At 35.0% G+C, this 16,632-nt stretch overlaps 1 protein-coding gene across 1 annotated transcript in view; it reads left to right on the plus strand.

The window, feature by feature from the left end:
- Positions 1-16,632, plus strand: part of Dnah7 (dynein axonemal heavy chain 7) — a 323,134-nt gene that overhangs the window by 86,537 nt on the left and 219,965 nt on the right. The window contains exons 18-19 of the mRNA XM_071619296.1: positions 9,205-9,890; positions 13,702-13,888. Of these exons, the coding sequence (XP_071475397.1) occupies positions 9,205-9,890; positions 13,702-13,888 (873 nt within the window). The remainder of the gene's footprint in view (positions 1-9,204; positions 9,891-13,701; positions 13,889-16,632) is intronic.

Raw genomic sequence — 16,632 nt, forward strand, 5'->3', positions numbered from 1 at the left:
CTTTTGGACAAATACTAGAAGTGGTATAGCTGGGTTTTAAGGTAGTTCCATTCCTAATCATTTGAGGAAACTCTATACTGATTTCCACAGTGATTATACTAAATTTGCACTCCCACCAACAAAATATAAGAGTAAATTTCCCCCCACCTATTCACCAACATTTATTGTTATTTGTATTTTTGTTAATTGCAATTTTAAATTGAGTAAAATAAAATCTCAGTGTAATTTTGATTTATATTTCCATGATTGCTAAAGCTGTTGAACATTTTTTCATGTATTTGTTGGTCATTGTATTTCTTATTTTGAGACATGTCTCTTTAGTTCATTTGCCCATTTATTTATTGAGTTATTTGTTTTTGTTGTTAAGCTTTTTGAGTTCTTTATATATTCCTGATTATTAATTCTCTGTTGGAGAAATAGCTGCCAAAAGATTTTCTCTTCTTCCATAGATTTTCTTTGCTGTGAAGAAGCTTTTTAACTCAATGCTATTTCATTTATTGATATTTGGTTTTATTTCCAAATAGAAGTATTTTAGAAGTATTACTGAGGAAATCAATACTTAATCCTATATGTTGGAGTGGTGACCCTGTAATTTCTCTAGCAGTCGCAAAGTTTCTGGTCAAATTCTCAGGTATTTGATCCACTTTGAGTTGAGTTTTGTTCAGGGAGAAAGAAATCTTGTTTTATTCTTCTACCTATGGAAATTCGGTTTTCCCAGCACTTTTTATTAAAATGGCTGTCTTACTTCTCAGAGGAGGACATACAATCAATCAACAAGTACATGAAAAAATGCTCACCATCTCTAGCAGTCAGAGAAATGCAAATCAAAACCACCCTAAGATACCATCTCACTCCAGTTAGATTGGCAGCCATTATGAAGTCAAACAACAACAAGTGCTGGCGAGGATGTGGGGAAAAGGGTACACTTGTACATTGCTGGTGGGACTGCAAATTGGTGCAGCCAATTTGGAAAGCAGTATGGAGATTTCTTGGAAAGCTGGGAATGGAGCCACCATTTGACCCAGCTATTCCCCTTCTCGGTCTATTCCCTAAAGACCTAAAAAGAGCATGCTACAGGGACACTGCTACATCGATGTTCATAGCAGCACAATTCACAATAGCTAGACTGTGGAACCAACCTAGATGCCCTTCAATGGATGAATGGATAAAAAAAAATGTGGCATTTATACACAATGGAGTATTACTCTGCATTAAAAAATGACAAAATCATAGAATTTACAGGGAAATGGATGGCATTAGAGCAGATTATGCTAAGTGAAGCTAGCCAATCCCTAAAAAACAAATGCCAAATGTCTTCTTTGATATAAGGAGAGTAACTAAGAACAGAGTAGGGTCGAAGAGCATGAGAAGAAGATTAACATTAAGCAGCGATGAGAGGTGGGAGGGAAAGGGAGAGAGAAGGGAAAATGCATGGAAATGGAAGGAGACCCTCAGAGTTATACAAAAGTACATACAAGAGGAAGTGAGGGGAAGGGGAAAAATAATACAAAGGGGACAAACGAATGTCAGTAGAGGGGGCAGAGAGAGAAGAGGGGAGGGGAGGGGAGGGGAGGGGGGATAGTAGAGGATAGGAAAGGCAGCAGAATACAACAGACACTAGTATGGCAATATGTAAATCAATGGATGTGCAACTGATGTGATTCTGCAATCTGTATATGGGGTAAAAATGGGAGCTCATAACCCACTTGAATCAAATTGTGAAATATGATATATCAAGAACTATGTAATGTTTTGAACAGCCAACAATAAAAAATTAAAATGAAAAAAAAAAAAAAATAAAATGGCTGTCTTTTTTCCAATGTGTTTTTGGCACCTTGTCAAGACTCTGATATATGTGTGGATTTTTCTTCTATTCCTGTGTGTTTTATTCCTTGATCTTCACATCTATGTTTTATGCCAATGCCACACTGTTTTTGTTACTATAGCTCCGTAGTAGAACTTGAGATTAAGTATCGTGATATCTCCAGCATTGATCTTATTGCTCATAACTTTGGTTATTATGAGTCTTTTATTCTTTTGTATGAATTTAAGGACCTTTGTTTTCTAGTTCTGTGAAGAATGTCGTTAGTATTTTGATGGGGATTGCATTGGATGTGGATAACACTTTAGGCAATATGGCTGGTTTGACAATATTAATTTTGCCTATGCAAGAACATGGGAGATCTTTATAACTTCTAATATTATTTTCATTTTCTCTCTTCGTTGTTCTGCAAATTTCATTATAGAGGTCTTTCACCTTCGAAGTTAGATTTATTCATAGGTTTTTGCTTTTTTTGAGATTATTGTAAATGGAATTGTTTTCTAACATCTTTTTCAGTGGATTCATTATGGGTATACAGAAGGGCTATTGATTTTTGTACCTTGCAACTCTGCTGAATTTACCACCTCTAGAAATCTTCTGATGGAGTTTTTTTGGGGGGGTCTTTAAAGTATAAGATCATATTATTTGCAATCAGTGATAATTTTACTTCTTTTCCTATTTGTATCTCTTTTATTTCTTTCCCTTGCCTAATTGCTCTGGCTAGAGTTTCTACTATTACATTGAATAAGAATGATAGAGTGGGCATCCTTGTCTTGTTCCAAATTTTCAAGGAAGTACTTTCAGTTCTTCCCCATTCACTATTGAGTTTGGGTTTTTCCTGTATATCTTTTATGATGTTGAGATAAGTTCATTCTACCCTTAGCGTCTCAGTGTTTCTTTTGCCCCCCACCCCGTCCATTCTTTCTTTTTATTTTCATTATTTATTTATTTATTTTAATTAGGTGTATATGACAGCAAAATGCCTTTTGATTCATTGTACACAGTTGCAGCACACCTTTTCATATCTCTGTTTTTTGTATATGAATGTAGTGTCACACCCTATGTGCAGTCTTACATGTACCTAGGGTAATGATGTCCATCTCATTCCACTATCTTTCCTACTATCATGCACCCTCTCCACCCGTCCTCTCCTTTGCCCAATCAAAGTTCCTACATTTTTCCCATGCCTTCCCTCTCCAAGTTTTGGATCAACATCTACTTATCAGAACATTTGGGCTTTGGTTTTGGGGATTGGCTTATTTCACTTAGTATGATATTCTCCAACTCCATCTATTTACCTGCAAATGCCATGATTTTATTCTCTTTTAATGCTGACTAATATCCCATTGTATATATACCACACTTTCTTTATCCATTCATCTATTGAAGGGCATCTAGGTTGGTTCCACAGTTTAGCTATTGTGAATTGAGCTGCTATGAACGTTGATGTGGCTGCGCGCATTACTATAGTATGCTGATTTTAAGTCCTTTGGGACTTAAAGGAGTGGGATGGCTGGGTCAAATGGTGGTTCTATTCCAAGTTTTCTAAGGAATCTCCATACTGTTTTCCGGAGTGGTTGTACCAATTTGCAGTCCCATCAGCAATGTATGAGTGAACCTTTTCCCCCATATCCTTGCCAACATTTATTGTCTGTATTCTTGATAACTGGCATGAGGAAAAATTAATATTGTCAAAATGGCCATATTACCCAAAGCACTATACAGATTCAATGCAATTCCAATTAAAATCCCAACATCATTCTTTATAGAAATAGAAAAAAGCATTCTCCAATTCTCCTTTGTCTACTCTATTAGACTTCTTTCACTTATCTATTAATTTATATGGGATAACTTCTTTATGTTATTCTGTCCTTTTCTTCCCCTTTCCTTTTTTTTTAACTGTAGCTTCCACATATGAAAGAAAACATTAAAACTTTGAGTTTCTGTCTCTCTTTCTTTTGGTTAATTTTGCTAAAGGCTTATCAATCTTGTTTATCTTTTCAATGAACCAACTCTTTGTTTCATTGATCATTTGTATTATTTTTTTATTCTCTGTTTTACTAATTTTGGCTCTTAATTGTTTCCTTCTCTCTACTTCTTTTGGAATTGGTTTGTTTTTGTTTTCCCAAGATCTTGGATAACATGATAATGGCATGTATTTGGAGTCTTTTTGATTTTTAGCATTCAGAGCTATAAAGTTTCCTCTTAGAACCACTTCATGGTGTAGTAGAGATTCTTTTATGTGAGATCCCTATTCTCATTTGATTCCAGGAATTTTTTCATTTCTCCTCTTATTTTCTCTCTGATTCATTTAAAGTACATTTTTAATCTCCATTTGTTTATGTAATTTCTATGTTTTTTTCATGCTGTTCTTTTCTATGTAATTTCTATGTTTTTTCATGCTGTTCTTTTCTAATTTCATTCTATTATGATCTGATAAGATGCAAAGGAATATACAGTTTTTTAAAAAATATTTTCTAAGACTTGCTTTGTGTCCTAAAACATGGTCTGGAGAAGATTTGGAGAAGGTTCCTTGAGAAGTTGAGAAGAAAGTGTATTAAGCTGTTGTTGAATAAACTATTCTATACATGTCTCTTAGCTTCTTTTGACTCATAAAATTGTTTAGCTCTGAAGAATCTTTACTGATATTGTGTCTGAATGCCCTATCAAATGGTATAGAAGTATGTTAAAATCACCCCAATATTGTCATATTGGAGTCTTTTGAGCCTTAATGTCAAGTACTGTTTTATATAATTATATGCACCAACATTTGGGATATAAATATTTATGGTTATATTTTTTGTTGTGTTGTTCCCTTTACCAGTATGAAGTGACCTTCTTGTCTATTCTGATTAATTTTAACTTGAAGTGTGCTTTATCAGATATAAAAGTACTTATTCCTGCTTGCTTTCAGTCTCCATTTGCATGGGATATCTTTTTCCATCCTTTTACTTCAGCCTGTGGTTGTCTTTGTCTATAAAATGATTCTCTTGCAAACCACTTGTAGTTGAGTCTTATTTTTTAATTCACTCTGCCAAAATTGAGACACATTTATTATAGAGGGATGTTAATAATAAAAAAGTGTTAATTTGGTCTTAATTTACATTTGCTAAGTTACTCTTATAATGAGATTTATCCTTGCCAGAGCTCTGAAATTTGTTATTAACTTCTGTGTTATTTCTTTAAATATTTTCTGTAGCGCTTTTGTAGAAACCATGAAGTTTTTCGTTTATGCTTATCTTTGCAGATTTTTATTTCTCCTTTGATTCTGAAGGTGATAGCTTTGCTGGATATAGCATTCTTGGCTGGTACTTGTTATCTTCCAGGGCTTTGAATGAGACATTCCAAGGTATTACTGGATTTTAGTTCCTTATGAGAAATAGGAAGTTATAGGTTTACTTCCAAATGTGACCTGGCATTTTTATTTTGAGGCTTTTAAAATTCCATCCTTGTCCTGTATCTTAATTAGGATATATTGTGGAGAGGTTCTTTTTTGGTCTTGTCTGTTTGGGGTTCTATATGCCTCTGGTATCTGGATGTCCATTTCATTCCCAAGCTTTTGACATTTTTTCTGGTATTATTTCACTGAAAAGATTGTTAATGCCATTAGCCTGTACTTTAGTCCCATCTTTTCTTTTTCTTAATTGCTGACTGAGTGTTCAAGTTCATGTATATTATCTTTAAGTCCTGAAATTCTGTCTCCTATGTAGGTCTAATTTGTTGGTGAGATTTTCAACTGAATTTTTTATTTGCTTTCTGTCTTTCAGTTTCAAGATTTCTATTTGCTGATTTTTCAGCACCTCTTTGTATTTAAATTCTCTTTTATATTTTTATTTCATCTGAGTTATTCCTTAGATTTTTAAATTCATTGATCATTTTAATTATCAACTTTTTGTATTCTTCATCTGGGATTTTATCCACATCAATATTTGTAGATTCACTTATTGAGGGGTTGAAATCTTTAAAATCATCTTTTTGGCTTATTTCCCCATGGTTTCTAAGGTCCTATTTTTGCATCTGTTGAGATGGATTCTTCTTCCTCTTTTATGTGGGGGGTCCTTTGGTGAGTAGTTATCTACAATAAATCCTGAGCTGGGAGTATGTCTTATCATCCATGTATCTGAACAGCATAACCAAGTGTTAATTTCAACCTCCAATGCCTCTTTGAAACCACAAATAATAGTAGTATTATAAGAGCACACTTTATATTAACTTATATTAGCATATGCTGTAACCATTAGTATTAATGTTCCCTACAACTCTATTAACAAAGGAGAATCATGGGTGAGAAATAATAAATCATAGGATAAAAAGATTAAGTATTAGTTGTAGTGTACTAATTTGAACTGAAAGATGGAATAAAATAAAGAAAATAGAAGAAAAAGGAAAAAAGAAAGTAAAATGGTGGGGGAGAGAAGGGAGACAAGTTAAAATAGGGACAATAAAATAGATGAAGGACAAAGGATGGTGATGGAGATGGAAGAGAAGAAAAGAGGTATCAAGACAGGCTCCAGTTAATTGACAAAATACATAGTATTAGAACTCTGACAAAACACAAATTGTAGGGTGACACTAAGAATCAGTTATCAAGCAGTTAATTCAATAGTTACCATGCAGAAGTTCTGTTTCATTCTTGCTGAGATATTATTAAAAAGGGCCATTCTTTTTAGGATTTTTGATTATAGAATCTTCCAACTATGAGGCAGTTTCTGTTATGCAAATATCACGCTATTCATTGTTCTCTGACCCAAGCCAGATAAACTTGTTTTAGGGGAGTCTGTATGCTGTTTCACTCACTCCTTTCCTTGCTATCTCTACTCAAGGGGAGGAGGCTTTGTCTGCTACAGAGCAGTCTGTACTCTCAAAATGGCTTCGTTATTATGTCAGGGAATAGGAATGCAGTTCTGACAGGGCTGCTGACCTATCCTTCATCTGCTCCATCTGTAGATTGATCTGGGTTGCCTTGCACCTTTCATTCCAAGAGCCCTAGGCCAAGTTCAGGGGGAATCCTGGGGGGAATGGCGGGGAAGTGGGGGTGGGGGTGAGTAGGAGTGGACATTAGTCTATTCCCCCTCCCTCTTCTAAGTTTTGTGAGGTCTCTGCTTTCTGCCTAACTCTAATGTGTCCCAATTTCCCCTCCCCCATCAGCCATATTACTTATCCTAGAGATCAAACAGCCAATTTCAAATGAAATTACTCCCCATTCTCCTCTACTCTTCAGGCTGATTGGCCACTCTGAGTTTGTCTCTAGTTGGAGTCCCAGCCTCCTAGGCCCAAATTAATTCATGGTCTGAGTCTACCATTCCAGTGAAGAGTAGAGCCTAAATGGTTGTTTGATCTTGAGTACTCTAAATTAAGCAAGTATACCAACAACAGGGGAAAAAAGAAAAAGAAAAGAAAAACAGAGAGCAAAAATCTCAAGGGTAAATTGCAGGGATTCCTAGTTGGCTAGTTTAGAATTAAGAGGCCCTCCAAGCTGTGTCACTGCTTCCCTGCTTTAGTCACCTCTGCCAGGGTTTGCTGGGTCTCTCTCCTGGAGAGCGCCAAGACTTTCTCCCAGTTAAGTTCAGCTCTGTGCTACAGCACATTCATTGCTGCTGGTATCTATTGCCTCTTTTCTAGAAACCAATATTTTTGGTTTTCAACTAGTTGCTAGTTCACTGGGTTGCCTACTTGTGTTTTCCTGCTTTCTACCCCCAGTTAGCTGCTACGAAACTGATGTTTTAATTCACTCTTGAAGTACTGCTGTAACATTGTTAGTTCCTCTGATCCACCATTTTTTCCTCTCTACAGCAGCATTTTTAAATTGAACCTATTATTTTCTTTCACTGAGCCACTTTATTCCTAAAACAACTATTTCAAAAACTAGCTTTCTCACTAGAAGAAACTGGGAGAAGGAAAGCCAAAGCCTTTGACATATATAACATTTGAAAATTTTAATTGTATTTTTTACAAAAAAGAGGATATATGCAAACATACTATATTATGATACCCTACCATTTTTTTACATTGAAAGTTTTTAATATCTATTCAGGTAATTAAATACTTTATAAGAATCACAAATATGTAACCACCCATTGAGAAAATAGAAATAAACTCAATTTTCAAAAACTGAGGTCAGTGAAATTTAAGTAACCTGCATAATTTATATATGTGTCTTGTACTTTCCAATTCTACAGATTGAACAACCCACATCTTTACCTACTTCACAACTAAACTAAGAAAATTATTTCTTTCTTTACCAAGTCTTCCTCTTCTTATCCTTCTCACTTTTAAGACCAAGGTCTGATCACATCTTTTCTACAGAAGCACTTATGAATACACTATTTCAGCATTCTCACCTCTTAGTGAAAATATTTTATATACACAGACACAGACACAAACTATCCATTTTACACTGAACAGTTACTGCTTTAAAAAATCTCTTCTTTTGTTTTAAATGATTATTGAACAATTGCTATTTAAATTTCTGCCTATGCATGTCTTGTTCCCTGAGCTGGATTCCTAACCCTCTGACATTGGTAATTTGCAATATAATACTCTTCTATTTTTCGCAGTACATAAGACAATCCTGTATATATTTAAAGTATTTGAATTCCTAATAGTGAAGGAAGCTAGATCCACAATATGTCTGTGTAGGCAAAAATTTCTTTATATATGTAAATTTATTTGACTGTTTTAACTAGTGTAACCAGAATTGTCCTCTGGAAACTAGTAAAAGTGTATAGGAGAAAAATATTTAGTCTTAATAAAAGGATATTACAGCATGGTGGCGCACACCCGTAATCCCAGCTGCTTGGGTGTAAGGCAGGAGGATCACAAGTTTATAGCCAGCCTTAGCAACAGTGAGGTGCTAAGCAACTCAGTGAGACCCTTTTATTCTCTAAATAAAATACAAAAAAGGGCTGGTGATGTAGCTCAGTGTTGAGTGCCCCTGAGTTCAATCTCTGTACCTCCCCTCCCAAAAAAGGATATTATGTCATTTACAAGAATGTAAACAGGAAGCAGAAAACAGATTACTACTCACTTTTCTAGATTATTTAAGTTTAATTTTATGGCCTAGTGAGGCTTTTTTAGTTCACATTTGAAACATTTAAAAAAATTAATATTTAATATTATTTACTTTTTTTGTTTATTTTTAGTTTTGGTACTGGGAATTTAACCCAGAAGTGCTTAACCACTGAGCTATATCCCAAATCCTTTCTATTTTTTATTTGGAGACAGGGTCTTGCTAAGCTGCTTACACCCTCTCTGAGTTTCTGGCTTGAATTTGTAATCCTCCTGTTTCAGCCTCCCGAGTTGCTGGGATTATAGATGTGTGCCACAATGCTCTGCAATATTATTCATTTTCAGAATAGTGTATTTAATATCTGTCTTTTCAGATTGATCAATTTAATGCTGAAGAGGAGGCATTTGGCTGGTTACCATCAATATATCCTCAACGTAAAAAAATCCAAGATGGTTTAAATCCTTATCTTCGTCTGTATGAAACTGCTGTTGAATTTACCACCAAACATAGAGCATGGACAGAAGGACCATATCACAAGGTGAATCCAGATCAAGTAGAAACAGACGTTGGAAATTACTGGAGAGGACTATATAAGCTGGAGAAACCCTTCCATGATTCTCCAAATGCATTGGCAATGACAAAAAAAGTAAGAGCAAGGGTGGAAGAGTTCAAACAGTACATTCCTCTCATTCAAGTGATCTGTAATCCTGGTTTGCGCCCCAGGCACTGGGAGGCCATGTCCGCAATTGTTGGCTTCCCACTGCAGCCAGCAGATGACTCCACTGTCTTCTCCTTTTTAGACATGAATCTGGAACCATATTTAGATAGATTTGAAGGTATTAGTGAATCAGCTAGCAAAGAATATTCTCTTGAAAAGGGCATGGAGAAGATGACGAATGAATGGGATTCAATGGAATTTGTCATTCATCCTTATAGAGAAAGTGGAACCTTTATTTTGTCTGCAGTTGATGAAATTCAGATGTTGTTGGATGACCATATAATTAAAACACAAACTATGCGAGGCTCTCCTTTCATTAAACCTTATGAAAAACAAATGAGGTAAAGTGATATGATATTTATACTATGTTAACAAAAGTGCTTGTAGTTAATGTGAAGTTCCTTTAAGAATTGATACTGCATTTTATACTTCCATATTTTAAATGGTTCATTGTAAGAAATGGTGACCTTTATTACTATTATGTTTTTGAGGCATTAGGAATTGAACTCAAGGGTGTGCTACTGCTAAGCTATATCTCCAGAGTCCCCCTTTAAAATTTTTGAGACAACATCTTGCTAAGATCGGAGGCTGGCCTCAAAGTTAGGATCTTCCTGCCTTAGTCTCTTGAGTAGCTAGGATTACAGGTGTGCACCACTGAGCTCAGCTCCTTCATTATTTTAAAAGAGTTCAGATCCTTTTGCTACTTAATAGATTGCTAACTTCTATATTCATACCAAAGGCAGTGAACAATAACATCCATATATTTATTTTTATTTGCCTATAATTTATATTATTTTTGGATTTCCAAAAAATAATTTTTTTCTCTGAACATAGTTTATAAAGTACATGGACTATAAACTGAAGATAATAATATCATTTTCCAAATATATGAATTATTTTGTCAGAGATGATCTCTGAGCATCTATTTTAATTTCTACATGAGTGAAGGATGGCTATTAAGTGCAAAAGAATGAAACTATAATTTTAATTTGAAGTTTTAAGCAGTAGACACAACATTAAATTCTTACCCTGCCAGTGTTTTCAGTTTTGGAATTTGTATTAAGCAGGTTATGTTAACAATTTAAACAATAGATATCCAAATCAAACTACCATCTTCAATGTGAATTTTCATGGCAAGGGGAAGGTTAATTGTCTGAGAGTCTCTCTGATTATAACATGATTGTACCATGTTATGATACCATAAATTTGAGCATGCTCTGATTGGAACTGGCTCATTCTCTGTGTTTGATTGTTCTGTCTCTTACAAAAGTAGCACAATGTGCACATCAAAAGAAGAACAAACTGCTTTGAAAATAATATATATATAAATTCTTTTTTTTCAGGAATTGTGCATGATATTATTAGCTAGTGAGAAATTTTCTCCATCATATATGGTTTAGGAAAAAAGAAAAATCCCAGAAGAAAGCATAAGGCATTCATGTCTCTTGTGAAAGAAAGTTAAATTCATTGGTAAACACTGGAAGAAAAGAATTTTAAAGGCATTTAAAAATGACTGGTTATTCAGGGAACTATGCATATTTTTTGGTTTTAGAGATCTAAAATCACAGATTACCACTTATATATGGAAAGTAATGTGTTAATATATAAAATAAAGCTATCCGACCTCTAAGTTGTTGTTACTAATAAAGTATTCCTTATTGTGGCTATGTTATCTCGGACAGCAGAGTGGTTACAGCTGTCTGGGTTCAAATCTCAGTTTTATCATTTACTAGGAAGGTGAACTTCTGTCATTTATTAGGAAGGTGAACTTGAGCCTGGAACCTACCCCAATGTGCCTCAGTCTCCCCAATCATAAATATATACTATGACAGATCCTAACTTATTGGGTTGCTGTAAGGATAGAGGAAGTACAAATAGAAATTAAAAGTGTGTTTATAAAATTGTTAAGTTTATGGGGTTTTATGATTTAGATACACTGGAGGTGTGCCTTTGGAGTTTTTATTTTATCCCTGGTGAGTGGAACTCTCTGTTTCCTTGTTCCCATTCCTTGAGCTGCCTTCCTCTGCCATGATATTCTGTCTTACCTCATGCCCAGATCCATGGAGTGGGCCATCTCTGAAACCATGGGCCCCAAATAAATTTTCTCTCCTCTAAATTGTTCTTGTCAGGTCTCTTGGTCATAGCAATGAAAAAGGTGACTAACACAGAAATTGATACTGAGAGTGGGATTGGTGCAGTGACTAACCTGATCATGTGAAGCTGGTTTGTGGTGGGAGCAATTTGGAAAAATTTGAGATGCAAGCTGTAAAAACTTCAGAATGTTCTAAGTGGAGCTTAATGAATGATTATTGTGAGAGACAAAAGACCAGAATGTCCTAAGACTATATACAGTAAGGACTGCTCATGAGGTTTCAGAGAAGGAGGACACTAATTAGACTCGGGGTCATTCATGTTATATTGTGGCAAAGAAGTTGTCTACATTTTGCTCATATTGTGAAACTTTTTGTAAAGCTGAATTTAAAGGTGATGTGCTAATTAATTAATCCCATGGAGGAAATGTCAAGGCAGTACAGCATTCAGGTGGTGGCATAGTATTGCAGGCAGCTTTTAGCCAAGTTTACTGTGATAACTAGGAGTAGAAAGCAAAGTGGAAAGATTTGAAAAACGTGCAGTGTGGCCAGAAAACTGTGAATAAAACAGAGCTAAGGAAGGTGTGGTTGTTAAAGGTATTGCAGCCACTAGAGAAATGCAAAGTACTCTACCCCGAAACAATAGGAAAGATAGTTAAAGGGCATCTCAGGAATTGGCACAATTATACCCATCTTAGGCTTATGGATATAAAAGTAAAAATTCCTTTGAGAAAAGGGCATGGGTCAACCTGCTGGCAGAGGGCGCCTAGAAGTTTTTTCACCATGCTTAGCCACCTAAGCACTCAGAAGCTACTACAGCCATGGTCCCAGGAGGACTGGCTACTGCTGGAGATGATGACAGACCTTGGCAAAAACCTTATGATCCTGGTTCTTCAGGAATGAAGGATGCTGGAGTTGGAGGGTCACAGAAACTTTCACCAAGATTTCCAAGGAAGGCCTGGAAGGCCAGGCAAAATGTAGCAGAATCAGAGTCCCTGTGGTCCACCCTGGAAAAGGTGATGCATGAAGATGTAAGAAGGAAGTCAAAGCTGCATTGGAGACTCTTGGGACTAAGAATTGCCAATAATGTGGGATTTCTGCCCAGGAAAGCTGCAGAAATCAAGCAGAAACAAGTCAATAGAGAGACCATTTGGGGTTTCAATCAGCAACGACACGGTGGAGCTGCAGAAGCCCTTTGGAGAGAATATCATGAGGTCATGTGCTCCAGATCTGGACATGGAACTACAGGACTTGCTTGCCCAGCTGGATTTCATTCTTGCTTTAGTCTCATCCCTTTTTGCTATGCTCCTGTTTCTCCTTTTGGGATGGAAATGTTTATTCTGTACCATTATAGAGCAGATACATATAACTTGCTTTGATCTTTACAGGGCAAAACATCCATGAGTTGGCTTTGAGTCTCAGATGGACTTGGACTTTTGGGCATTGCTATAACTGTTAATATTATGGGGACTCTTGAAAATGGACTAAATTTATTTTTCATTTTGAGATGGGCATGAGGTTTTGGGGGTCATGGGCAGAATATTAATATTTATGTATGAGGTGTCCTCCCCCAAATCATGTATGAGACAGTATAAGAATTTTTAGAGGTGAAATGAGTGAGTTATGAGAGATTTAATCTAATCAGTGGATTAATCACTGGGGAAAGAAAGGATGTTAAAGTAAATAATGAGTCTTATATGTAACTGCATTTCCTCAGTCATTCAGAATACTTATCATTGAGTGTTCTCATTGCAGAATTTGTAACTTCTAGATATGGAATGGTATCACTGAAGTTTCTTGTAATGACATACATAAACCGGCCCATTTGTAAGATAGGTATATCTTACAATATATCTTTGTAAAAGCATAAATGTTGACATTATTATTTTAAAAACATTTTGTTGGACAAATCTAGTGACTTAGCTTTGAATGAAACTAGAGGAATGGAAATTGGAATAAGAACATTGCATTCAAGATTACAATCTAGTTGTGGTTTTCAGTTTTGTCACCTGATACATTGCTTGCTTTGCTCTTGATAAGAGCCACTGTGTTTTCTCCTCAGAGAATGGGAGGGCAAGCTCCTGCTGCTTCAGGAGATTCTGGATGAGTGGCTTAAGGTCCAAGCCACTTGGCTATATCTGGAGCCCATTTTCAGCTCTCCAGATATTATGTCTCAAATGCCTGAAGAAGGCAGACGATTTACAACTGTGGATAAAACATGGAGAGATATAATGAAAAGTGTCATTCAGGTGGGTAAAAATATCCTTGAAAATGGAATTATTTATTTGAAGTGACATGATTTTTATGTTTAAATATCCATATAAGCCAGTATAGTTTCCAATAGGCTATTATCTTTTTCTCACATACATTTTCTTTTCAACTATTATTTTAGAATTCTGGGAGCAAGAACTATGAAAAGCAAAAATAGGTATTTGTTCTGATTATTCCTTGAAGTTCAAACTGAAGTTACATTACTTAATGATCTTTGGTTTTGTCTTTGGTTCTACTAAATGCTCTGTTAGAAAGACCGTGCACTATGCAAGCTGCTCTGTCTATTCAAAGGGCTCCTGGTTATGGGCTGCAACCTACTGAAATGCATTGCAACTGAATCATTTCATCATTGCTACCTACTCCATTAGCAAGTGCCTCTGATAGGGACCTAGAAAAGAATGATGAACTGCAAAGATAATAGATCTAAATAGTCCAATAAATGCAAACAAAGTGCAATGAAGAAATAAAAATAATACTGTGGAAGGGAACTTAACCATTTAAGTTAAGGAGGAATTTAAAAATAATCTGTAATATTGAAAAAGAAAGTCTGATTTTCATTTACTTCAGAAGACATTTCTTTCTGTATATGAAGCATGGTTTGTGTGTTACTGAAGTTAAGATAAAAATAGAAAAATAATAGTTGATATCATTAAATGAATGCAGGCCTCTGCATTGATATTTTGATTGAATATAATACAGTATGACAGAAGTACCATCATTAAATTTCCTAACCTGAAATATAAATATGCACATATTCATTAAACTTTGAAAGTTATGTCTATAATTCTAACTACTGATTATATTTTATTGATACCAACTACATGATTTGACAAGAAAATATTCAGAAATAGTCTTACATTACTTTAATAGTTTACCTCATTTTAAGTAATGCTACTTGAACCAAACTTTTATACAGTTAATTACAATCACAGCTGATATGGATTTTTTTTGGTGCTATATGTGGTAGTCTGTTTTTTTTTCTTTTTAAAGTTAATTAAATTTATTTTAACTGGTACATAAAAGCATAATACCAGTACATCTATACATATCCATCTGGTACCATGTACTATTTCTGTACTTGTATACAATGTATAACATTTAAATCAAGTTAAACTATCTGTCATTTTTTGTAATTAAAAACTTTAAAAATATTTTCTTCTAGAATTTTAAATATACAGTACATCATTATTATTATCCATAATGATCCTAATGTATAATAGTATTTCAGAACTTGCTGTTCCTATCTAACTGTAACTGAGTACACATTTATCAACCTTTCCCCATCCGTCCCTTCCCCACTATTCTCCTCAGCCTCTGGGAACCACCATTCCACTCTCAATTTCTATGAAATCAACTTTTTTAAATTTTTCATATAAGTGAGATCGTGTGCCTGCTTATTTCATTTAACATAATAATCTCCATTTCCATCCATGTTGTTACAAATAATAGGACTTCATCCTTTTTATGGCTGAATGGTATTCCACAGTGTATGTATGTGTATATATATATACCATACTTTCTTTATACATTCATCAATTGATGGGCACCAAGGCTATTCTATTTGATTGACACTGGTTACCTTGAACCTCAAACTGCTGATCCTTTCTTGTTAGAAGCTTTAATAGAGCTCTGCAGAAATATGGGCAGCACTTATAGTGGTTCTTACCTAAGGAGGAAAGAATCTAAGTTAGATGTGGTCAAATGTGTTGATGTGAGTGTACTATCAGAAATCCTGGTTTCAATGAACTAGTAAAGGAGTGTAAGTGGTACTCTTTACTTGTTTTGCTCACCAAACCTGGCCTCTGTGATGGCCTATCTCAATGATATTGAAATGATAGAAGATCCTTGATATAATTTAAAGAAATTAGAGACTAGTTTACAAATATCTATGAAGAATATATGTACACCTTCCAAAAGGGGAAATTATATCCTTCTTGGGGGGTGACCTTAAAGAAATGGGATTTTTTCAGTTGGTTATAAATTCAATGAGACTATTATTATTATTATTATTATTATTATTATTATTATTTCTTTTTAAACCTTGCTTAGAAAGAGAGATGACTAAGAGTATGGATCTACATTGATTATGATCATTAGCAAACTTGGTTGTACAAATCAAGGACTTAAAAGAAACAAAATTAGAGAATTAGTAACAGAGAAGAGGTATATAAGGGATCACAGAATAGACTAAATGCCAATGCTTAATAAGGTATCATTGCAAAAGGGGACAGTTGGTTACCTGGTTGACTAGTTGACTTATTTTCTGAATGTCAACCAGCTTATGCTAGTGTGTGTGCAGTGAGTTATAAAATAAGATAATCATGTAACAAACATATTATACAAACTTGAGAAATTTTGAGGCTTAAAGCAATTAATAATTAATTTAGAACAGCATGAATAACTAGAACTCCTTGTATCAAACTGAGATGTGTGGTCACTTTAGATAAAAACAAAAAAGACATGACAGCAGGAATGGGAATTATGGAAAGGTTTTACAATCACAGATGCCCCCTCCCATCCCCAACATTGCTGTATGCTGGAGCTGCCAATAGCAGAAATTAACAATGCTTCTGATACCACACCTGGAGGGACCAGTCAGCCATTTAGAGGGAATTGAATACATTGGCTCTCTTTCAATATGGAAGGAAGCAATAATTTGCACTAGGTAGATTTTTTTCTTTTTCCATCCCCAAGCTTCTGCCAATACTTTCATTCATTTACC

This window comes from Marmota flaviventris, chromosome 11, assembly GCF_047511675.1.
Source record: "Marmota flaviventris isolate mMarFla1 chromosome 11, mMarFla1.hap1, whole genome shotgun sequence".
NCBI classification, from domain to species: domain Eukaryota; kingdom Metazoa; phylum Chordata; class Mammalia; order Rodentia; family Sciuridae; genus Marmota; species Marmota flaviventris.